General features: G+C 41.8%; 1 protein-coding gene across 1 annotated transcript in view; it reads left to right on the forward strand.

Annotated features, from left to right (window-relative positions):
• Positions 1–2,936: 2,936 nt before the first annotated feature.
• LOC120553746 (potassium voltage-gated channel subfamily A member 1) overlaps positions 2,937–25,797 on the forward strand; it is a 71,256-nt gene continuing 48,395 nt past the window's right edge. The window contains exon 1 of the mRNA XM_039792443.1: positions 2,937–5,900. Coding sequence (XP_039648377.1) covers positions 3,278–5,026 — 1,749 coding nt within the window. The 5' untranslated portion in view covers positions 2,937–3,277 and the 3' untranslated portion in view covers positions 5,027–5,900. The remainder of the gene's footprint in view (positions 5,901–25,797) is intronic.

Consider the following 25,797-nt stretch of genomic DNA (forward strand, 5'->3'; position numbering starts at 1 on the left):
GATAAATGGCTAATGAATGTTCAAATATTACCAGCCATTCAATAGATTACCATTGGGTTTTTTGGCTGGTGAGTGAAGCAAATCTACCAGCCACTTGCATATTTCACCAGCATTTGGCTGGTAAACGGTGCTAATTTAGAACCCTGAACATAGGGCTGTGGGAACATTGGACTGTGGGAACATAGGACTGTGGGAATATTGGACTGTGGGACGATTGAGCTGTGGGAACATAGGACTATGGAAACATAGGACTGTGGGAACATAGGACTGTGGGAACATTGGACTGTGGGAACATAGGGCTGACCCCGATTTCAGAGAGTGAATGTGTTGGTGGGCAGGAGCAGAGAGCAGGGAGAGAAAACATGAGTTTTTGTGAGTGTGGAGGTAAAGAAAGGACCCGTCCATCTCCTTCAAAACATCCGGAGAAACAGCACCAGAGTGCGGCCCCGGGGCCCGACCTTCCATACACAGCGAAGGAGAAGAGGACTCGGACACAAAGGCAACACAAAGAGAAGACGTGAAAGAGTCCACGGATGTCATCATGTGGAAGCAGCTCTTTGTGCTGCAGCTGTAACGAAATGAATATGTGTGCATTAAGGATGTTTGAAGCGAATCAAAGAGGCTCCGATGTTATATAAGATCCAGAAAGAAAAACATTAAAACGGGAGAAGTTAAATGAAACGCTGGAAGACAGACAGTATAAATATATTAAAACTACAGTGTAGCAAGTCAATGCATTCTCAGGAACGGCTTCCTATGATATTGTACGAAAATGTATGCACAGCAATTCGTATGATATCCTAAATTACGGTTAATAACGGCAACCGTTAAGTTTCACATGACAGTTAAGTTAAGCGTCTTTACAGTTAAATTTACCCGACAAAAGTTGTCCGTCATGCGACAAAAATAATTAAGTTTAGACCCCATAACGACTCAACACATTCTCAAGAACGGGTTCGTACGATATCGTAAGAAAACTCATGCACAACAATTCGTATGACATCCTAAATTACGGAATAATGGCAACTGCTGGCTGGTCACGTAATGATCGGTCACATGACAGTTAAGTTAAGCTTCTTTACAGTTAAATTTTGCCGACAAAAGGTTGATGTTTGGATTAAAACAGTGGTCCCCTTAAGTAGTACTCCCGGGACCCGAATACAACAATGCGTTGTTAAGTTAATGTAGTAATTGTAGTAACATTTGTAACTTTCAACATTCACCAAACCAACACATTCTCACGAACAGATTTGTACGATATTCTACAAAATTAGGCGTCCACCGGCTGGTCACATGACAGTTAAGTTTAGCGTCTTTACAGTTATATTTAGCGTATTTACAGTTATATTTAGCGTCTTTACAGTTATATTTAGCATCTTTACAGTTATATTTAGCGTCTTTACAGTTATATTTAGCATCTATACAGTTATATTTAGCGTCTTTACAGTTATATTTAGCATCTTTACAGTTATATTTAGCACAGAAAAGGTGACTGTGAGCCGGGTACAGAGCACCGAGAGGTTATGGTACTTTCAGCGGCTGTTGCAGTTGAGTTTACCCACAAATGCCATATCACAAAAATAAAGTTTAACACCAAACATGCAAATGATTTATTTTCTCCTCAAAAAACAGGGGTACAAAGAAGTTAGCTTTAAGTAAATACCGACAAAAGTTGTCCATCATGCGACAAAAATAGTTAAGTTTAGACACCAAAACGACTCAAAGCATTCTCAAGAATGTGTTCCTACAATATCGTATTGAAAACTCATGCACAACAATTCGTGTGACATCCTAAATTACGGAATAATGGCGACCGTCAAGTTTCACATGACAGTTAAGTTTAGCGTCTTTACAGTTAAGTTTAGCCGAGAAAAGGTGACAGTGAATCGGGTACAGAGCACCGTGAGATGACGATTGTTTCAGAGACCGAAGAGTTCTGTTAAGCCGACAAAACGTAACGTGTGGCGACGACAGTTAAGTTTGAACCCCAAAACGACTAGTTAAGATTAGGAAAAACGGTTGATATTTGGGTTAAAACAGTGGTTCCCTTAAGTAATACTCCCGGGACCCGAACACAACAATGTGTTGTGAAGTTAATGTAGGATTTAGTGTCTTTATTTTATTATAATGTCTATAAATCGTCTCTTAGTTTAGTTAAGTTTATTTCAGTCATTTGTAACTTCCAACATTCACCAAACCAACACATTCTCACGAACAGATTTGCACGATATTCTACAAAACTAGGCATCCACCGGCTGGTCACATGACAGTTAAGTTTAGCGTCTTTACAGTTATATTTAGCCGAGAAAAGGTGACGGTAAGACGGGTACAGAGCACCGTGAGGTTATGCTCCTTTCAGCGGCCGTTGCAGTTGAGTTTACCCGACAAAAGTTGTCCGTCATGCAACTAAGACAGTTAAGTTTAGACCCCAAAACTACTCAACGAATTCACAAGAACGTACTTCTTTTTTCATAAAAATTACTCCATCACCGATCAGTCAATTATCAAAATAGTTGGTGATTGATTTAATAGTTGCCAACTAATCAATTACTCCTTGCAGCTCTAAAGCTGAGACGTTGGACATATGAGACACAATAATAAAAACGTAGTTTATTTAACCCTTGTGTTGACTGTGTCAAATTGACCCATTTTCAATTTTTGTTTTATATCAGAAAATATGGGACATAGAAATAAGCGACACGAGGGTTAAGCCTATTATTTTAAAAATGAAATACCAGAACAATTGTGTAAGACTGAGTAGTTTTCATTCAGTTATTCTTAATAAGTCTGACCAGCGCGCACACTTTGTTGCCATAAAGGCAGGAAATAAACAGAGCGTGTGTCCGCCCCCAGAGAGAGAGAGAGAGAGAGAGAGAGAGAGAGAGAGGAGGGGGGAGGGAGAGCAAGAAAGAGGATGACAGCTTGTCTCGCATACACAGACATTTTCAGAGGCAGCTAAACGGTCTGAGCAGCACTTTTGACGTCAGGAATAATCATTACAGCCTACTCTCTCATCCGGGTCTCTCTTTGCTCTCCTCCTCTCCCCTCATCCCTTGTGGTTTTAATATCTATTTAATCCACAGCAGCAGCGGAGGCAGCAACAGCAACACGTATGCACACAAGTGAAGAGGGAGAAGCCGAGTGACTCTCTCCATCACCGATCAACATCTATCTGCGTTCGGCTCTTTCCCTTAAAAATATACCGGAGAGGATGTGTGCACCGCGGCTCAACAAGTCTCTTTTGTTTTTCACACATTAAAGTGCGGATGGCTGCGGGATGGAGATAGCCTTGGTGAGCTTTGAGAACGGTGGCGCCAAAGGTAGCGGTGGTGGTGGCAGCGCCGGCAACAATGCCGAGGAGAGCTGCCGAAACGCGCTGGATGTCCCCCATCATCATCATCATCATCAGCCGGGCTTCGTGCAAACTGGACTCGGAGGAGAGGACTACGGTAAAGAGCTGAACACCCAGGGGAGTCCCCATCAGCATCAGCATCAGCATCAGCTGCAACATCATCTGCATCAGAGCTCCTGGAAAATCAACGACATGAACAACACTTTCAGCTGTAGCGAGAACGCCATGGATGCGCTTTTACGCGCGGACCACAGTCCCCATCTGTTTGACGAGGACATGCTGGACATGGACACGGAGAGCAACGAGAGGGTGCTGATCAACATCGCCGGGCTGAGGTACGAGACCCAGCTGGGCACCCTGAACCAGTTCCCCGACACTCTGCTGGGAGACCCCGCCAAGAGGATTAAATACTTTGACCCGCTCCGGAACGAGTACTTTTTCGACCGCAACAGGCCGAGCTTTGACGGGATTTTGTATTTTTATCAGTCAGGGGGGAAGATCCGCAGACCAGTCAACGTGTCCATTGATGTGTTCGCGGATGAGATTAGGTTTTACCAGCTGGGGGAGGAGGCCATGGAGCGTTTCCGTGAGGATGAAGGCTTTATAAAAGAGGAGGAAAAGCCCCTGCCTCAGAATGAGTTTCAGAAGCAGGTCTGGCTCATTTTCGAGTATCCTGAGAGCTCCATGCCGGCTCGCGGCATCGCCATCGTGTCTGTGATTGTTATCACCATATCCATCATCACCTTCTGCCTGGAGACGCTGCCAGAGTTTCGGGATGAGAGGGAGCTTCCAGTCACCAGCCGGCTGGACAACAGCACGGCGCCGCGGTCCTCCCTCACTTTCACCGACCCCTTCTTCATCATAGAGACAACGTGCGTGATCTGGTTCACTTTCGAGCTGTTCGTGCGCTTCTTCGCGTGCCCGAGCAAGTCTGAGTTCTCCAAAACGGTCATGAATATCATCGATATCATGTCCATCATGCCTTACTTCATCACAGTGGGCACGGAGCTGGCGGAGCAGCAGGGCCAGGAGCACCAGAACGGGCAGCAGGCCATGTCGCTCGCCATCCTGAGGGTCATCCGTCTCGTGCGGGTCTTCCGAATCTTCAAACTCTCCCGACACTCGAAGGGGCTGCAGATCCTGGGGCAGACTCTCAAAGCCAGCATGCGGGAGCTCGGCTTGCTCATCTTCTTCCTCTTCATCGGCGTCATCCTCTTCTCCAGCGCCGTGTTCTTCGCCGAGGCGGACGAACCCGAGTCCCACTTCTCCAGCATCCCGGACGCCTTCTGGTGGGCCGTGGTCACGATGACGACCGTGGGCTACGGCGACATGAGGCCGATCACAGTCGGGGGGAAGATCGTGGGCTCGCTGTGCGCTATCGCCGGCGTGCTGACAATCGCGCTGCCTGTGCCGGTCATCGTGTCCAACTTCAACTACTTCTACCACAGAGAGACGGACCAGGATCAGTCCTCGCTGAAGGACGAGCCCAACAGCGGCCGGGCGAGCCCCGAACTGAAGCGCAAAGGGAGTAAGTCGTCGGCGAAATCGCAGGACGTGGAAAACAGCGACGCGAACGGGTCGGCTGAGAAGGCGAATATCAAAGCGAACAGCAGCATGGACTTCAAGAGATCCCTTTACGCTTTCTGCTTGGACACGCGGGAGACAGACCTGTAGTCCTTTCCAAGACCCCCTGACTTTAAAAAAAACTAAAATATACATATATATTAAAGCCCACATAGTTGTTTAGAATAAACCCCCATTAATGGGTTCTTAAGTCTTTGCACATAGCAGTTGGGAGGATCAACACATTTGCAATCCTGAAAAGTTTTAAAAGAGCGGCAGGGGTTGATTTATAAAAAGCACATTTTTAATCCCGCTCATCTGGTTTAAGCACATCCGTTGGAAGTGGAGGTCTGAACAAAAAAAAACAACACAGTGATGCAACTCAGTGGCCCTTTAAAAAGTAGGAACTCCTAAAGAACATTATATGAAACTCATGGATCAATAAAAAGTGGGACATGTCTTGCATGTGCTGCAGATAATCGAGCACGAGCAGGACTTGGAATAATTACTTGACATCTGAGGATTTACAGGACCAACCAGACTCTTTGTACATAAAACGTTAGGAAGCTGTCCGTGTTCAGTCGCCAAATTTTATTTTTCGTACCTACCCTACATTTAGTCATTATGTTTACGCTGAAAAAGTTGCAGCAGTCGTGTACATAAATATATCCCGTTAAGCCTACTATTTATGAATTGGATCATAGTGTTATCGTAGATTTTGAGAAGTATATTTTTGAGATGCCCAGACACCTGTTTTCCTCAGGTTGTGTCAAAGAAGTGAGATATTTTTCCTTTTTGATTTTTTTTTCAGAAGACCTAAAGAGAAGATTTTTAGCCTTTGTCTGTGATCATTTTAAAACTAAAAGAACATTTTTGAATTCTTAAATTAAAAAAAGGGACATTATGTGGGAGTAAGCTGAAGGAATGCCAAGAAACGAGGACAGAGCAAAGACCATCTGGAGACATCAAGCGACATGGACACCAGGTGAGTTACAAAGAGAATAAAGTGCTTATTTATTGGGTTTTAAATGTGATTTTATTTGATGGGAATCCACAGTAATCGTGAGCTTTGTGCAGATACAGGAAACAGCTTAATACGGAAAGAACAAGCTCCTCATGTACGGAGTAACATCAGTGTCAAAATTCAATTCTCGTGTCCAAGTGCCAATATTATTTTCCAATTCTGCTGCTGATATTTGAGCATTTTAACAATACATCGGTCGATATTTCAAGGTGATAGTGATTTACAATTTTCAATTTTATTTATTTTTTTAGTTTTGCAAGTTTTAGTTTCAGTTTTCCAGAAAGGTTTAGATTTAGTTTTTATTTATATATCGTCGTCCAATCGCTGTTTGGGCGAAAACCTTGTATGTCCAAAACTGTTCAACTTTTCAGAAAATGAAAAAAAAGTGTAATTTAAAAAACATTATATTGAGCTATTTACCTTCGAAAAAGTCAAATTTGACCCATTTTCCAAAAGTTTCTATATGAGAACTATATAAAAGAACGTTTGACAAAAAGTGACAAAAATTTCGAAAAAAACATCAAAAACGTGGGGAAATAAATCAACAAAAACATCAGGAAAAAGTGACTTGGATAAAAGAGACAAAAATGTTGAGAAAAATTACAAAAAAAAATAGACAGACAGACGTAAAGGTGGACCAATAGCATTGATTCATGAAAATAAATTAAAATTAATATGAAATTTGGACATACAAGGTTTCTGCTGACAGTGATGATATTTAGTTTTTCTCATAATGTCTCAGAAGTATGCAGCTATATATACAAAATATATGGTTGGAGAGCTGTGTAGGAACGGCCTTCATGTTTACATCTTTGGATTTGGGAATCAACTTCTCACTACCACCCCGAAGAAAACTTTCATTCTGACCCCAGCTGGCTAATATCAGAGTTGAATACCAGTTTCAAGTAAACGCACCATTAAGTCTCGTCTGTGTTGGTATTTCCGACAACGGCAGGCAGTGGTTATAGTCTGTGGCCAGCTAGCTGAGTGTCTTTAGCTGCAGACTGTTGAACGTCCCGGTGTTGTGTGAAATACAGTCACACTGTACACTGTTCAGCTGTCAGAATTTTAACAGTTTTCAAGCCAGCTTACTAGCTAACGGTAGGCTAACGTTACCTGCTGTCAAGCGTAGTGTCACATGCAGCAATGCTTCTGTTGCCTCTTACTGTATGTCCGTTTCGGAGCATCAGAGAGCAGCACAGACATTTAGAAATGCGAAATGAGGACCCGAAATCCACGTTGCTATTCGGTCCGGTAGATACCGGTCAGGTGCCATATTGCAACACATTCTCACTCCCATCGCGTTAAATACAGACGCTTGGGCATGTGTCTTTGGCGTTGTTATTGACGCTAAAAGCTTGGTCGGGACTCTTGGCGTCACTTTTGTGTGGCACAAGACCGGGACAGAATGACATGAACGAATGAAAGTCCTGTCTTTTTTTACCCATCCACCCCAACCTGCCTCCCTACACGGCACTTTGGCCTTTCATACAACTCGCTACTGTTATCTCTCTTAACCCTTTTGTCGTCTTCCCATTGACCACGAACTTGTTGTCCATCTAGGTCAAAAGTGAATTTGAATTTTTGATGTTTTTTTCCAGCGTTTTGGGTCTTTTTTTTATGCTTTTGACACTTTTTTCAACGTTTTATTTTTAAATTCATGGTCAATAAACCTAATTTAAATGACATTATACCTAATTTTTAAGTTAAAAATGCAGAGATTATTAATTATTTTGACTAATAGTAAAGATCAAAGGATGTTGAGTGAATCACAGACTGGTTTATGTCAAAGTTTAGTCAGGACACTGTTTTAAAACTATTTAAACATGGTTATAAAATAGAAACACCCAAAATTCAACAAAAGTAATGATTAATTTTACGTGCAAAGATCGTTGTATGGGTTCCATCCAACGTTCATCCATGCATCCATTTGTAATTTTTGAGTTTAATACTACGTCATCTTACTGCTGCTCTGCCCATTCCATACAGCTGCTAAAGGGGGATTTTTGCATCAGTATCTAACACTGATATCTGTTTAAATAGGAATATAAATGATCTTGTAATGCTTTCAGTTCATTTAATGGTCTCAAACTAAACTGTAACATCTTACCTATAACTCAATATCATTCTTACCATTTACTTTACCTTTGTTTTGACAAGAGTCGACTAAAGGAAGCTACCACCAGTGATTTTAGCTGTGCACGCTACCCTTGGCCATACTCCCTCACCCCTATGTCCCTGCTGTAAAAAACAATCACTGGGTGCTGCTGGTTTTTCGGGGTGTTCACCACATTAACCAGTCTCCCAGATTAACATCAATGCTGTCAACACATCCGGGATCGTACTTCTGTTCTTAACAATAAAACGGCATGCTTCAACGACTCCAAATTATGCAGCAAAAGCTTCTTAAAAGTCCTATTACAAGCTGCTTTTTGGATGCTTTTATATAGGCCTTAGTGGTCCCCTAATGCTGTATCTGAAGTCTCTTTTATATAGACCTTAGTGGTCCCCTAATACTGTATCTGAAGTCTCTTTTATATAGACCTTAGTGGTCCCCTAATACTGTATATGTAGTCTCTTTTATATAGACCTTAGTGGTCCCTTATACTGTATCTGAAGTCTCTTTTATATAGGCCTTAGTGGTCCCCTAATACTGTATCTGAAGTCTCTTTTATATAGGCCTTAGTGGTCCCCTAATACTGTATCTGAAGTCTCTTTTATATAGGCCTCAGTGGTCCCCTAATACTGTATCTGAAGTCTCTTTTATATAGACCTTAGTGGTCCCCTAATACTGTATATGTAGTCTCTTTTATATAGACCTTAGTGGTCCCTTATACTGTATCTGAAGTCTCTTTTATATAGGCCTTAGTGGTCCCCTAATACTGTATCTGAAGTCTCTTTTATATAGACCTTAGTGGTCCCCTAATACTGTATCTCAAGTCTCTTTTATATAGACCTTAGTGGTCCCCTAATACTGTATCTCAAGTCTCTTTTATATAGACCTTAGTGGTCCCCTAATACCGTATCTGAAGTCTCTTTTATATAGACCTTAGTGGTCCCCTAATACTGTATCTGAAGTCTCTTTTATATAGGCCTTAGTGGTCCCCTAATACCGTATCTGAAGTCTCTTTTATATAGACCTTAGTGGTCCCCTAATACTGTATCTGAAGTCTCTTTCCCGAAATTCAGCCTTGGTGCAGAACTACAGCCACTAGAGCCAGTCCCACAATGAGCTTTCCTTAGGATGTACCATTTCTGTGTCTGTAACTTTAAATGCTATTGAGGTGGAGAGAGGGGGGGGCAAGTTGGAGGGTGAGGGTGTGGCCTTGACCGGCTTACCATGGGCAAAGCATACAAAGGTGAAGTAACCTTGCTCCTTATGACCTCATAAGGAGAAGATTCCTGATTGGTCCATCTGAGCTTTCATTTTCTCAAAGGCAGAGCAGGATACCCAGGGCTCGGTTTACACCTATCACCATTTCTAGCCACTGGGGGACCATAGGCAGGCTGGGGGAATGCATATTAATGTTAAAAAACCTCATACAGAATTAGTCATGTCATGGGAGCTTTAATTTCCACTTTGAATGTAAAGTTAAACCACCACCTGAGCATCGCCCAAGCGTTCCAAATGCTTTCTCTCACCAAAGTCACTTTTGTATACTAATTAGACATATAAATGCCCACGTACAGGTATTAAAATTCCCACGTAGAGTCTTACATGTGTATCAATGAATTCTATTTGCACTTTTGGGGGCGACTGCCAAAGGAAAAGCACCGCGAAAAGACAGGAAACGGAGTCCGAATAGGAGTGTTCGGATATGACCAATACCAGGGATCATGGACACCGTGAGTTACGTTAACTTTCTGGGTGAAAACTGCTTTTAAAAGATAAAGATGCTCGAGCTAGAGCTTTGATTCTCTGTCTGGACTTGATTGGGCTGGGATGTTGTCTTTCAAAATTCCCACGGTCTTGACACAGCTTGGGTTCGTGCAATTTGTTCTTATTTACCCAAGAGACAAATAGGCACAGAAATGAGAGGTTTGCACATTTTTGTGAAAAAGGTCAGCCCATGAATACAGCCCCAAAACATGATCACTGATGTGGACAGGGGGGAAGGGGGGAAAGGAGGGGGTACATGTATTTTTAGCCATACAGTGAAGCACTCAGTTGACCTCTTTCATGCAAATATTTTGTTGTTCTTGAGTGATGGGGGAGAGCTGCGAACGCAAGACAAAACGAAAGGCGTTCCAGTTCAAAAGTCAGGCATCTAAAAAATGAGAAATTGCTTTTTTTTTTGTGCCAAATCATCTTTCCTCGACTGTTGCTGATCTCATCATCCCTCAGCACTCCTGCATTTAATCATTTCAGAGGCTCTTCTGTTGATTTCGGTGAGCGATCCAGGTCTCCTCGCTGCCCGAATCCGGTTACATTACGTAACGTTTTGTTTATTCATCGTCTTTTCTTTTTTTTTTTTTCTCACTCGCTACAGTATGTGCACTTCATAACCACGACAACGGTTGCTATTTGCATGAAGAAAACAGTCATTTAGCATCATCTCTGCTGTGTTGAGCTTATTGTGCCAGTGAGCAGAGAGCTGCAGGACAAAAATCTGTCCTGCAGATCCAAGGTGGCCTCACCTACGCTGACACGCCGCCAGCAGTGCAGCATCTGGACGCAGTCAACCAGAAGCCAATGTACATGTTAGCCTGCATCTTTTATTACTCTCATCTGATTTCACTCGGTAATTATAGCCCCCATCACCATCTCCTCTCGTTTGTGTCGACGCCGAAGCGCCGTGCATGTGTTGAGGATTGAATTTTTACAGTGGAGACAGAAGTTGTCAAGAAGCTGTAGACTTGTCTTTGACCCGACTGAGGCTCTGGCCAGCAGGGACACTACGTTGGACAAAAGGGTTAGGGTTAGTTAGTTACTTTTAGCGTGTATAGAGCCAGCATATCTCCACCAGACTCCATGTAAATAATCAGGACTTTTAGCGTGTATAGAGTCAGCATATTTCCACCAGACTCCATGTTAATAATCAGGACTTTTAGTGTGTATAGAGCCAGCATATCTCCACCAGACTCCATGTTAATAATCAGGACTTTTAGCGTGTATAGAGCCAGCATATCTCCACCAGACTCCATGTTAATAATCAGGACTTTTAGCGCGTATAGAGCCAGCATATCTCCACCAGACTCCATGTTAATAATCAGGACTTTTAGCGTGTATAGAGCCAGCATATCTCCACCAGACTCCATGTTAATAATCAGGACTTTTAGCGTGTATAGAGCCAGCATATCTCCACCAGACTCCATGTTAATAATCAGGACTTTTAGCGTGTATAGAGCCAGCATATCTCCACCAGACTCCATGTTAATAATCAGGACTTTTAGCGCGTATAGAGCCAGCATATCTCCACCAGACTCCATGTAAATAATCAGGACTTTTAGTGTGTATAGAAAGGCAAAAAGGCAGACAGACTTAATTCATTCAGGAGACACTAAAAGTTTGTCGATCACAGCAAATAATAGGAACTGGAAAGAGGATATGAGGATAAAATGAGACTGAAACTGTTACGTAATTAATTTTCCTCTACAGTCTGCTAAAAAGAAAACCCCATCACAGTGAGCTGCAGCGGAGGTTATATCTGTAAACAGCAGAGATAAGACGCTCCAACTTTCTCCTTTTTTTATACCTTGTATTGTAGTTTTCATTCCTGAAAGAGTGGCAGATGTGAGAGTATATGTATGCTAATAGTGGCTGAGGGCAATATGAGAGTCAACAAAACCAAATGTTCTCATTTACAACCCACAAATATGACGTGAAATGAAACGAAGGGCTCATATGAATTGGGACTACATTAACTACACTTCTCATAATGTTGCTGACCTTTTAAAAATGTACAAATCTTTCTAACACGTTTATTTATAGCTTAGGCAAATATTTTTCTTGGTATTTCCCTTTTTCATGAATTGAATTCAAGATATTTAACTTAAGAACATATAACTTTAATCAAATCTATAATTTTTACGCTCTAATAATGCCTTAAACTTCGGTTTTCTTGCACAGAGATGAAACTGATATCCATCTTTTCATGCGACTGGGAAAGACGCCAGCTGACAAAAGGGTTTCATGAAACGGACTGTTGGAATAGAATAAAATGCCTTTTATTGTCATACACATGTACAATGAGATTAAAAATAACTCTATTTCCACTGCCAACATGTACGTAAAATAAATATAACAACATAAAATCAGTAGTGCAAAAAGAAAGGGGGGTAAGGTGCACAGTTCTGAGACGCTATATACTGTACTGGTACGTATTTAAAGAAATATATGGTTTTATATACAGTGTGATATGCAGTGTGGGTTACTGCACATTATTTGAATACTGGCCAATAGTGGTGATCATACTCAATGAGTAATAGATATTGGAGAATGAGAGTAATGATATTGCACAGTATACAGATATTGCACAGTAATGGAATTGCACTGTATTAATAGTATTAAATATTGGTGGGTAGAAGAAAGTCTGGGGATTGGGGGGTTAGACTGTGAAGTCAGTGCATGTGATAGTTCAAAGTGGTTATGGCTTTTGGAAATCTGAATCTGAATCCGTTAATCCTTGTTCTGATGCACCTGTAGCGCCTCCCTGAGGGCAACAGTTCAAACACATCAAAGCCAAGACCTATAATACCTTCGAAGTAAAGAAGCAAAATCTAGAAAATGTCTGATTGAGTAGAGCGCTGGTGAGAAAACAATCACTCACAAATTGAATTAAGTAAGCTATTCTCGACCTTTTGATCGAAACACATGATCATCATCATCAGTAGATGGAGTCAGCTGTCATGGAGTAGTACATCTTCAAAATTTTACTGACTTCTCGTGATCTTTGAAGTTGTTGTTGTTGTAAGACTTGCAGACATAACGCATATTTTACGGCTGAGCTTAAAGGGATATTTCGAGAAACCGAAAATGATTCGTCACACACTGGGGTGGCTAAATCATATGTGCGTTGATCAGACTTGTCAGTGTGTGTTGAGGCGGTGTGAGAGTCCCGTACAGGAAACAGGAAACATCACTGCCTCTATCGCTGCCACAAGAACATTTTAAAACACCAAACACAAGCTCTGAACTGCCCGGGAGTTTGTGGAACAGCTGACAGTTTCCTTAGTCCCTCCGTGCCTTTCCTTTCTCTCTTTCTCCGGAAATGGAGCTGCCTTCAAGTGCAGTCGGGAAATGTTGAGATCTATAAACGATGTAACTGTGAAATATAAAGTCTACTTGTTCTACATTGGGGGATTAAAGAAAACAGGATGGCACTCAAATGGGCCATTTGAGTGATACTCCCATACACCGCACAACCCTGCAGGGAATGTGCGCTTTTTCGGGTCTGAAATCACCGTTAGTTGCAATAAAATTAAATAATTTGTCCACAAGCTTTTGGCCATGTAATGCAACGACTACAATGCGATCACATGGCCACCTATTCCCAGCTGTTTGGTTTTATCAGACTAAACTGCTCCCCAACCCTCGGTATCTGCTGGACGCATCAATTAGCCGGATATATCGGGCCTATCCACGAGCTCTGGGACGCCGTCCAACAGTCGTGAATAAATTCTGTCAAAGCCGAAGCTGCTGCTGTGTAATCTGGTGAACTGGCGGCCGCTCTGCAGATCCCAATTAGGGAAAGCCGTCTGCTGCAGCTCGACCAACACTGCCAAGGACCAGTATCATCCACAGATACATGAAACAAGCTTTAGATTTTCTACTATTTTCTACTTTTATTAGTCATTTAAAGAGTGTAATTTATCCCGAGAATTTTTGCTGAACGCTGTAACCGGCAGCCGCCAACCGGGCTGCAATGTAATCCTATAGGGCATCATAGATTTTGTCCACTAAAAGTTCTGTTTTTGCCGCTGACAGACTCAGATTATTATTCTAAGTGTCTGACAACATTATGGAAAGGATCCCTACAGAGATAGAGTGCGTATAAGATCTTATATTTTGAATAAAAGAGCGTACGAATCCTTTTGTTTCAAACACCACCCGACTCCATGTAAATAATCAGGACTTTTCGCTGTATAGAGCCAGCATATCTCCACCAGACTCCATGTAAATAATCAGGACTTTTAGCGTGTATAGAGCCAGCATATCTCCACCAGACTCCATGTAAATAATCAGGACTTTTAGCGTGTATAGAGCCAGCATATCTCCACCAGACTCCATGTAAATAATCAGGACTTTTAGCGTGTATAGAGCCAGCATATCTCCACCAGACTCCATGTAAATAATCAGGACTTTTAGCGTGTATAGAGCCAGCATATCTCCACATGTAAATGTGTGAATTAAGGGTTTATTTCAACCAAACCAGAGTGATGATTGTTGGAACAGTGGAAAGATGAACCAAGACGGCTTTTGATAGTTTTATTTTGTTCCTGTTGACTTTGAATGAAGTGTGTTTTACGATGATAAAAGTCCTGATTATTTACATGGAGTCTGGTGGAGTTTGGTGATGGGCTGTCAGGGATGTTTCATATTAAACAAAAAGGATCTTACTCTTTAACTAAAAGGTCTATCTCTGTAGGGATCCATCCCATAATGTTGTCAGACACTTAGAATAATAATCTGAATCTGACAGTGGCAAAAAAAGAACTCCACTCCACTTTTAGTGGACGTAAATTGAAGGTGAGCAATTGCCTATTGACGTTACATTGCTGCTTGTTTTGCTCCTTTATCAAAATCTGTGTTGCCCTTCACAAACTTGTCCTTTTTTATGAATATTTACAACCACCATCAATTTCAATTATTCCTATTGGCTTGAAATTTTACATTTCTGCTTGCATGAACTGAGACTCTCCATATTCATGCGTCAATGCACATTGGAGCTGCTTTGGAGCCACAAACCAAATCCCAACTAGTTAATTATCCTCCGGACAGCTGCAGTCTCCTTTTCTTTCTCTCTCCTTTCCGTCGGGTGGGGCGCGTGCCCGCTCGTGGTGTGAAGCACGCGTCCACGCCACTCTCCGACATGAACTCCAACAACCACGGCTGATAGATGCCCTTTTGTACACCTTAGTCTTTTGAAGCATGAAGGCTACCGTAGCTGCAGTACGTACCTCGCCTGCGTGGCGAGAGAGTTCATTGTAATATATGATCTCAACACTAGATGGGAGAAATTCCTACACATTGGACCTTTAAATATTCAAATAATATTCACATATTTAATGCTCAAATACAGCCTGTTAAATATGTACTACACTACTCAAGGCTTCTGCATGGTACGTAACGTTAGCTCCGTGATGTTGTACTAACGTTACTCGATACGTAACGTTAGCTCCGTGATGTTGTACTAAAGTTAATCGGTACGTAACGTTAGCTCCGTGATGTTGTGCCAACGTTACTCGCTACGTAACGTTAGTTCCGTGATGTACTAAAGTTACTCGGTACGTAACGTTAGCTCCGTGATGTTGTACTAAAGTTACCTCGGCACGTAACGTTAGCTCCGTGATGGTATTAACGTTACTCGGTACGTAACGTTAGCTCTGCGATGTTGTACTACACTCGTACGTGCGTACGTTAACGCTAGTTCGTGACGTTGTACTAACGTTACCCGGTACGTAACGTTAGCTCCGTGATGTTGTACTAACGTTACCCGGTACGTAACGTTAGCTGCGTGATGTTGTACTAACGTTACCCGGTACGTAACGTTAGCTCCGTAATGTTGTACTAACGTTACCCGGTACGTAACGTTAGCTCGGCGGATGTTGTACTAACGTTACTCGATACGTAACGTTAGCTCCGTGATGTTGTACTAAAGTTACCGGTACGTAACGTTAGCCTGTGATGTTGTGCCTAACGTTACCGCCACGTAACGTTAGCTCCGTGATGTACCAAAAGTTACCGTACGTAACGTTAGCTCCGTGATTTTGTACTAACGTTACTCGGTACGTAACGTCAGCTCCGTAATGTTGTACTAAAGTTACTCGGTACGTAACGTTAGCTCCGTAATGTTGTACTAAAGTTACCCGTACGTAACGTTAGTCTGCGGATGTTGTACTAAAGTTACTCGGTACGTAACGTTAGCTCCGTGATGTTGTGCTAACGTTACTCGGTACGTAACGTTAGCTCCGTAATGTTGTACTAAAGTTACTCGGTACGTAACGTTAGCTCCGTGATGTTGTACTAAAGTTACTCGATACGTAACGTTAGCTCCGTGATGTTGTACTAACGTTACTCGATACGTAACGTTAGCTCCGTGATGTTGTACTAAAGTTACTCGGTACGTAACGTTAGCTCCGTGATGTTGTACTAAAGTTACTCGGTACGTAACGTTAGCTCCGTAATGTTGTACTAACGTTACCCGGTACGTAACGTTAGCTCCGTAATGTTGTACTAACGTTACCCGGTACGTAACGTTAGCTCCGTAATGTTGTACTAACGTTACCCGGTACGTAACGTTAGCTCCGTAATGTTGTACTAACGTTACCCGGTACGTAACGTTAGCTCCGTAATGTTGTACTAACGTTACCCGGTACGTAACGTTAGCTCCGTAATGTTGTACTAACGTTACCCGGTACGTAACGTTAGCTCCGTGATGTTGTACTAACGTTACCGGTACGTAACGTATTCGCACGTTGTACTAAAGTTACTTGGTACATAACGTTACTCGCGTGATGTTGTACTAAAGTTACTCGATACGTAACGTTAGCTCCATGATGTTGTACTAACGTTACTCGATACGTAACGTTAGCTCCGTGATGTTGTACTAAAGTTACTCGGTACGTAACGTTAGCTCCGTGATGTTGTACTAAAGTTACTCGGTACGTAACGTTAGCTCCGTGATGTTGTACTAACGTTACTCGGTACGTAACGTTAGCTCCGTGATGTTGTACTAAAGTTACTCGGTACGTAACGTTAGCTCCGTGATGTTGTACTAACGTTACTCGGTACGTAACGTTAGCTCCGTAATGTTGTACTAAAGTTACTCGGTACGTAACGTTAGCTCCGTGATGTTGTACTAACGCTACTCGATACGTAACGTTAGCTCAGTGATGTTGTACTAAAGTTACTCGATAAGTAACGTTAGCTCCGTGATGTTGTACTAAAGTTACTCGGTACGTAACGTTAGCTCACAATGCCTTGCCCGTAACTTATTGTTCATCAGACATGAGAAGAGGGAGATTAGCTAACGTTAGCTAACCTAAAAATTCACATATGAATAGTAATTTCAGCGTTCGAATAGTATTGATTTTTTTACTTTTCGAATTATATTCCACTTTCGTAATTCGTTCCAACAGCCCTTTATAACTCTACTGTCCTTCAGGTTTGCTGTTGAATTGGTTCTATGGAAGTATTACAGAGGTTTTTAAGCAACACAACTCCAACATTTTGGGAAAATTTCCCATAAGCCATCTCAGGATATAAAGACATGTTATGACAGCCGTGCAACCTGAGAGGTAAAGGCCACGGGAGGTGATTGGCCCAGGGGACTCCAGTCCAGAACAACAACTAAACTAATTGGTATCAACTGTCAGATTGGCAAAGGGAATAACTTACCTGTTCTTGTGACAGTCGACGAGCTCGGCGCATCACGCTAACCATGACCAACGGTCCGTTCCTAGCAGCTTATTTCAGATGTAAACAAAACTCAAAACCAAACTTAACAACTTCAGTCCTCTGCAGCATCTTCTTTCACCTGCTTTCTCTTTTCCAACAAGTCCTCCAAACCGTACGACAGTATCTGTAGTTTGTTTCTATCCTCTAATACAGTGGTTTTCAAACTTTTTTCAATAATGTACCCCTTTTTAATTGTTTCTTTAAGCCAAGTACCCCTAGCCTGACAAGCCAGACCCACATCCAGATGTTGGGTCTGGGAACTCACCATTGACGGAGCTCAATCCGAGGGGCGGGATAAACGGTTGTCTTTAAAATTCTCTCTGCACGCAATAGGATAGCTCTACAACCAATCAGAGCAACGAAGAAGGTAGAGAAGCTAGTTGATAGATTAAACTTTTGCTATATCTCCGTATCCTTGTAACTGAAAAAACAAACATTTAAATGTTGATGAGAAAAGGAGGCAAAAACTGTAAAAAAAGACAAAAACTTGGAACAAGATGGTAGAAAGAAGGAAGTAAGGCAAGAATAGATCAAAACAGTATCAAAAACTTAAAAAACAGTGACATAACTTTGAAAAAAATTAGAAACTTGTAAAAAGTAGTAGAAAGTAGGGCTGGGTAATATATCGATATAATATCAATATCGTGATATGAGACTAGATATCGTCCTAGATTTTGGAAACTGTAATATCGTAAATGGCTTAAGTGTTGTCTTTTCCTGGTTTTAACGCTGAGAAACCTAAGGCCATTTTTACAATTCCTTTTCCGTCTGGTTTTATTTTCTAAAAAAGCTTGTAAAAAATCAACCCTGTTTTCTATAGTCAATCAATGTACATCATTTTTTTTCAGGAAAAATTGGGCTATTAGAATATTTGAGGTGTAGTGAGGTCAATTGAATGTACAAAAAGGTTGTATGACCTTAAAAACAAATAAATAAAACGGAAAATGAATCTCACAGATATTTATTGATATCACACACAGAACAATAAATGCTAAGCCAATCTCCTGTCTAAATCAGTTCCCATATGTCTTGGGTGTCAAACTTTGAAGAAATAAACATTATAACTTATATAGTTGACAAAATATATACATTTTTTCCTAAAAAAGTCCAGACGCTTTTGCCAATAATCAAAACAATGTCAAATTTATTGATATCACACACACAGCAAGCATTTGTGTTGTCTAAAACAGTTTTCCTATATATTTGGAGTCATCCAGTACAAAAATAAACATAATGAACATTATAACTCATATAAATGACAAACTATTTACATTTCTTCAAAAAAAGGCCCAAATGTATCCCAAATATCTAAACAGTGACGCCATTCTTCTCTGTAGAACGGTCATAGACCGTAGTTATCTCTCTTTTTCACTTTACTCTTTGTTCTCGCTCCTATTTCCTATTTGGCTAGTAGTCCTTACCTAGCTACTGTCAGGGCACGCCCTCATACTCTGCTTCTGACTGGCTAGTAGTCCTTACCTAGGTACTGTCAGGGCACGCCCTCATACTCTGCTTCTGACTGGCTAGTAGTCCTTACCTAGCTACTGTCAGGGCACGCCCTCATACTCTGCTTCTGACTGGCTAGTAGTCCTTACCTAGCTACTGTCAGGGCACGCCCTCATACTCTGCTTCTGACTGGCTAGTAGTCCTTACCTAGCTACTGTCAGGGCACGCCCTCATACTCTGCTTCTGACTGGCTAGTAGTCCTTACCTAGGTACTGTCAGAGCATACCCTCATACTCTGCTTCTGACTGGGTAGTAGTCCTTACCATGAGCGTGACTAGAGTCTCTCAAAATCTGACGAAAATCTTTTAAACTGACCTTTGTTGATCTGATATGAAGACATATTCAGACACTGCACACATATGCACACACACACACACACACACACACACACACACACACACACACACACCACACACACACACAGACACGGCCTAGTTCTCTCTTAAAATGTTTTCAGAAACATGTCTCGGTGAACTATTTTAGTCCAATATGAGATTGGATTCTGAACGAGCCGCCATGACAGTCTGGCTTTGAATTTCCGGAGAAACCAGACCCCCCATGTGACGCGTTCGTCCAATCAGCTGCCGGTTTAAATTTTTTGGGCGACAATACAGAGTAGCGGCGCCTGCTGTTATGGAGACGCATTAGGTCTCGTCTCTTCGGTGTGTTCTGAGGAACTTTTTGGACCAACTCTGGGACACTGATCAGTCCCACTGGCTTAACTGCTTTTAGGTTTCTTTAAAAATTGCCTTTGAATTGGCCGGGTTGGCTCAGTTGGTGGAGCAGGCGCACATAGAGGTTTACTCCTTGACAGAGAGGCCGCGGGTTCAACTCCGGACCTGCGGGCCCTTTGCTGCAAGTCATTCCCCTCTCTCTCTTCCCTTTCATGTCTTCAGCTGTCCTGAGGAATAAAGGCCTAAAAATGCCCCCAAAAAATAATCTTAAAAAATTTGCCTTTGAGGTTTTCTCTTTCCAAATGACATTCCCATCAGTCGTTGTCTGTTTCTGAACGCCTCGCGTTGGCATGGTTGCAAGATTTGAGGCCCGAACTTTAAGCTGTGTCCTCAAAACTTGGAAGAGATTAAAAAAAACTTTGTCTGCTGACAGAACTATCCCATCACAGCTGTCAGGTTGACTGACATCTCATTTTACTGAGCGCTCAGAGAGATGGCAAAATATGTCTCCGTGACTAATCCGAACCGCTCTACATAAACTCAGCGCACGCACGTAAATAAACACAACTAAGAAGTACAGTATTGACGTTTGATGCATTATCATGTTGCTATTTTTACCCTCATAAATGCATTTAATCCGAGGCCTGGGTGGGTTGTGTGTAATGCTTTGCGTGACCCACCAGAAGTATTACTGAGTAGTCTTTGTGGCACAACTAATTAACGCTGCTGCTACCACACAAACCCATCAACCTTGATAAGTGCTATTAAAACATGAAATATTAATGTGTGACGCTGTAGCTCGGCTGGAGACAGATAACTGACGCTTAGTACCGGCTGCAGTGGTCGAACACGAGGCTGTCGAGCACTTTTTTTCCTGTGATTTCTGAGGGTGAGGTGATTAGTGTGAGCTTCTTTCTGCAGCCCTCCTGACTCCTACAACCCGTGCTCGGCTCGGAAAGCGCTGGAAGCGGGAGAGACAATGCAATGAGGAAGTTACATAACTAACACACACACACACACACACACACACACACACACACACACACACACTGGCAGTCCTCAGCTGCAACCTCCACTGCTGCTGAAAACAGTGGGGAAAGCAGTGAGGGAGCAAAGATGGGGCTGAGCTCGTCCTGGCTTACAGAGTGAATGACAGGCGATGACCCTGTAGAAGAAACGTGTTCTCCATTTCCAGGAGCTTTTAAAATATCTTTAAAAAGGACAAAAGCATGACGATGAACACTGTGTTTCTAAAGCCTGCTTAGAGAAAGGTGGTGGTCATGGCTATGGGAGGCCTATTTCGTTTTTTTAGTATTTTCTGTCATACCTGAAGTACGCTCACTGTAATCTGGACACTTCAGCCGACACACAGCATCAATGTGTGGAAAGACAAGCCTGGTTAGTTTATCTGTCTCTGGGTGCAGGTCTTACACACATATTAAAGTTTGATTGATACATTTTGGGTCAGTAGACACAGTGTCCGGATATCGTGAGAGCTCACGGTAATCTGGACGGCTGTGAATTTTCAGCCACATTCACGTCAGCCAAAGTGCCTCTGGTTTAATGTCTGTATACCTTCAAGAAATCAAAATATTTGAAAGAAGTAAGTCATAAATATTCTATGGGACTTTAAGAACATTTCTGTCATTTTAAATGGTGGGTGATCACGTTTTAAAGTGCTCATATTCTGCTCATTTTCAGGTTCATATTTGTATTTAGAGGTTGTACCAGAATAGGTTTACATGGTTTAATTTTCAAAAAACACCATATTTTTGTTGTACTGCACATTGCTGCAGCTCCTCTTTTCACCCTGTGTGTTCAGCTCTCTGTTTTAGCTACAGAGTGAGACATCTCACTTCTGTTACGTCTTTGTTGGGAGTCGCACATGCTCAGTAGCTCGGTAAGGACTACTAGCCAGTCAGAAGCAGAGTATGAGGGCGTGCCCTGACAGTACCTAGGTGAGGACTACTAGCCAGTCAGAAGCAGAGTATGAGGGCGTGTCCTGACAGTACCTAGGTAAGGACTACTAGCCAGTCAGAAACAGAGTATGAGGGCGTGCCCTGACAGTACCTAGGTAAGGACTACTAGCCAGTCAGAAGCAGAGTATGAGGGCGTGCCCTGACAGTACCTAGGTAAGGACTACTAGCCAGTCAGAAGCAGGGTATGAGGGCGTGCCCTGACAGTACCTAGGTAAGGACTACTAGCCAGTCAGAAGCAGAGTATGAGGGCGTGCCCTGACAGTACCTAGGTAAGGACTACTAGCCAGTCAGAAGCAGAGTATGAGGGCGTGCCCTGACAGTACCTAGGTAAGGACTACTAGCCAGTCAGAAGCAGGGTATGAGGGCGTGCCCTGACAGTACCTAGGTAAGGACTACTAGCCAGTCAGAAGCAGGGTATGAGGGCGTGCCATGCTAGCAGCTAGGCGAACATTATAACGTGTGATACAAAGTGACGAGCGTTTGTCTCGACAACGGCACGGGACACACCGAACAGACTCGAGTCACCGACCTCGCCAGACTGTCCAACGACCGATTATCGGCGTGGTGTATGTCCGGGCCTTAAGGTCACTCTCGGTCATAAATCAAAGATTTTCGCATGAGGGTTTAATTTCTTTTCAAGCTACGGGAATTAACCTTCTTTTGTTCTAATCGAGTCGGCACGACAGCAGGGGTTGGCTCCGAGACGGATAAACAAAAGGTTTCTTCCTGCCGAGTGACAAAAGCAGGGCTGACCCCTTGACCATTTGGAACAAAGACCGACATGATCTAATTATCTTGAGAAACTTGGCAATCGGTATGACAGAGAAGGATATTGATTCGGTCTAACAGTATTGATACAATCCTTCCACCTTAAAAGGAACAAGCCGACTTATTGGGACTTTATCTTATTCACCGTAACCCCCAGAGTTAGACTAGTCCATACATACCCTTCTCATCTTTGTGAGTGCTGTAAGGCTGTCTGACGGCTCTAGCAGCAGCAGGCCAGCACAGAACAGGCAGGTGAATGGTTCCAGTAATCCTACTGCTCCGAATAAGTGACAAAATAACGCCAACATGTTCCTATTTACATGTTGGGATTTGTAGAATCACAGCGTGTATAAAAAACAACGTAACATGACACACAGCCATCTTCTAATCGTAAACAAACCGGGAACTATATTCTCAGGCGGAAGAATATAGTACTTGGGCGGAGTGATTTGCTTTGCAGCAAGCCTGTCTGAGAATATAGTATCTATAAATTCTTTTAAGAACAGGTTGGATGCATTTTGCTTGTCAAAAGGTGTAATGTATAATTATAAAGCTTGTCAGTCATTTATGTAACTTATTTATGAATTTTTATAAAATTTCAATCATGAAATGAATGTGTTTTATGAAAAAAAAAACATGTTAAAATGTGAATATATACATATCTATCTATCTATCTATCTATCTATCTATCTATCTATCTATCTATCTATCTATCTATCGGACGGAGACAGTTGCAGCAGCCATGGGCAGTATGAGAAATAAAGTGTTTTTTGAACATTAAAGCATGTAAACAGATTGTTCTAGTAGAAACACAAAATACAATATGAACCTGAAAATGGAATACATTAATGTCTTCTTTAAAATAAACCAGTGTTTACTGTAGATGATGGGATGCAAATGGCCGTCCCCCGGTGACAAAAATACGTAGTTTGACATTGATTTCCAAAAGAACCATTTTGAGACAGGGGTCAGTAATTATGTTCAAATGTAGGCCAATGGGGGGGGGCAACAAAGTTTTTATAGGCCCGGTGGAGATGCAGCCCTTATATGTTTGTTTTGTGACTTTTATTTCTAAAAAACAGATGTATGATATATTGGTGGTAACCAAGGGCAGAAGCCATTTTCTTAAAAGGCCCAAAAAGTATCTGTGTTTGTTTGGACTAGGCCTTAGAGAAGTTTAATCGCGGTAGAACAATGGAAATGTGAGTGTGATTGTAAACGCTGAAAAGCAGTTGAACTTGGCCGATCAAATACAAGCAAGCACACATTCTAGTGATACGCGAAAATTAACGAAACAAATGTTTTTGAACGACTCTTTTAAACTAGGGATGCACCGAATCCAGACTTTTGGGGTTTTCGGCTAAATCCTGAATCCCCTGGTTGAGATGGTGCTGACTCCTCCTCCCATCCTCAGTCCATGAACCCAGTAAACACATGAATGAAGTAAACAGGGACTGTCCTTCCTTTGCTGTACCTGAAGTTGCTGCATTCTGGCTGCTGTCTGGAGATTCCTTCGTGCACAACTCGTATTCTTTCAGATGTTTCAGACCAGATGTTGTAACAGCGGCCATGTTGTGTATAGTTTAGGGTCCTCGCCACCACCAGACCAATCAGCATTGAACAGACTGAACATGTAGCTGGATTTGAATGGCCTTCTTTCGACTGAAAGTTCTGCCAAACAACTTTACATTACAGACATTACACTTGGACATTACAGACATTACAGTTGCACATTACAGACATTACAGTTAGACATTACAGTTGGACATTACATTTGGACATTACAGACATTACAGTTGGACATTACAGACATTACAGTTAGACATTACAGTTGGACATTACAGTTGGACATTACAGACATTACAGTTAGACATTACAGTTGGACATTACAGTTGGACATTACAGACATTACAGTTAGACATTACAGACATTACAGTTAGACATTACAGACATTACAGTTAGACATTACAGTTGGACATTACAGACATTACAGTTAGACATTACAGACATTACAGTTAGACATTACAGTTGGACATTACAGACATTACAGACATTACAGTTAGACATTACAGTTGGACATTACAGACATTACAGTTGGACATTACAGACATTACAGTTAGACATTACAGTTGGACATTACAGACATTACAGTTGGACATTACAGACATTACAGTTGGACATTACAGACATTACAGTTAGACATTACAGTTGGACATTACAGACATTACAGTTGGACATTGCAGACATTACTGTTGGACATTACAGTTAGAGATTACAGACATTACTGTAAAGTAAACTTTTTCTGCTCACCAGATCCATGTCCACTTCCTCACAGCCTGCTGCATTGAACGCTCCACCTACGTAAACACCTTCCTGTAATCAACGGCGCCGTCATTACGGTGCAAGCGTAGCGCGCCGAGTGCAAGAGTAGGGTTCGGTTCGCCGGGAAAAAGACTCGTCAGAAACCGAACCCTCTCAAAAAGCCCAAAATTCAGCCGAATCAGAAGCCAAATCCTGATTCGGTGCATCCCTGCTTTGAAGTGTCAGCCTGTTGGACGTACCGAGTGCTCATGCATCCCAGAGTTTTCCCCTTCATACTGCCCACACACTCGCTGTTACCGTGGGATACTGCACGCTCCCTGTTAAGGCGGTGCAGTCGCTCGAAATATAGGAACCTGGACAACCAATGAATGAGCGGGAATCATTGTCTTGAAATCGTCGATTCAGGGGTTATTGTTAATTGAGCTCATGCAGCAGAACTTCATACTATGGCAGAGGGTCGCAAAGGGCCGCACTGGAAAATGAAACCTAACGTTTAGTGGCTTTTATTTCATAGAAAAAGTAAAATACCTTTGACTGTATTACTGCATGTCATTTATTTTTTAGTTTTTTCAGCATTTTTGTTGTTTTTTCCAACTTGTTTGTTCTTTGTCGACATGAAGCTCTACAAAAGTCAGCAAAAAACATCCTTAGTCATCATAGACTTTAGCAAATCAAGCAAAACAATGATTAAATTTTTTTAAAAAAACCCTTTTTTTTTTCTTTTTTTTTTTTGTTTTTTTTTTTTCCCAAAACCCCCCAAAAAAAGGTGTTGGTCTGTTTTTTGTTTTTCCCCCTAGTTTTGTTCCTTTTTTGTTTGTTTGTTTTTTTTTTTTTTTTTTTTTTTTTTTTTTTTATTTTTTTTTTTTTCTTCCTTTTCCTTTCTCTTTTCTTTTTTTTTTTTTTTTTTTTTTTTTTTATTTTATACTACTTTTTTTTTTTTTTTTTTTTTATATTATTTTATTTTTATCAGTTTGCCTTTAGTTATATAT

The sequence above is a fragment of the Perca fluviatilis genome, chromosome 23 (assembly GCF_010015445.1).
Source record: "Perca fluviatilis chromosome 23, GENO_Pfluv_1.0, whole genome shotgun sequence".
NCBI lineage: Eukaryota > Metazoa > Chordata > Actinopteri > Perciformes > Percidae > Perca > Perca fluviatilis.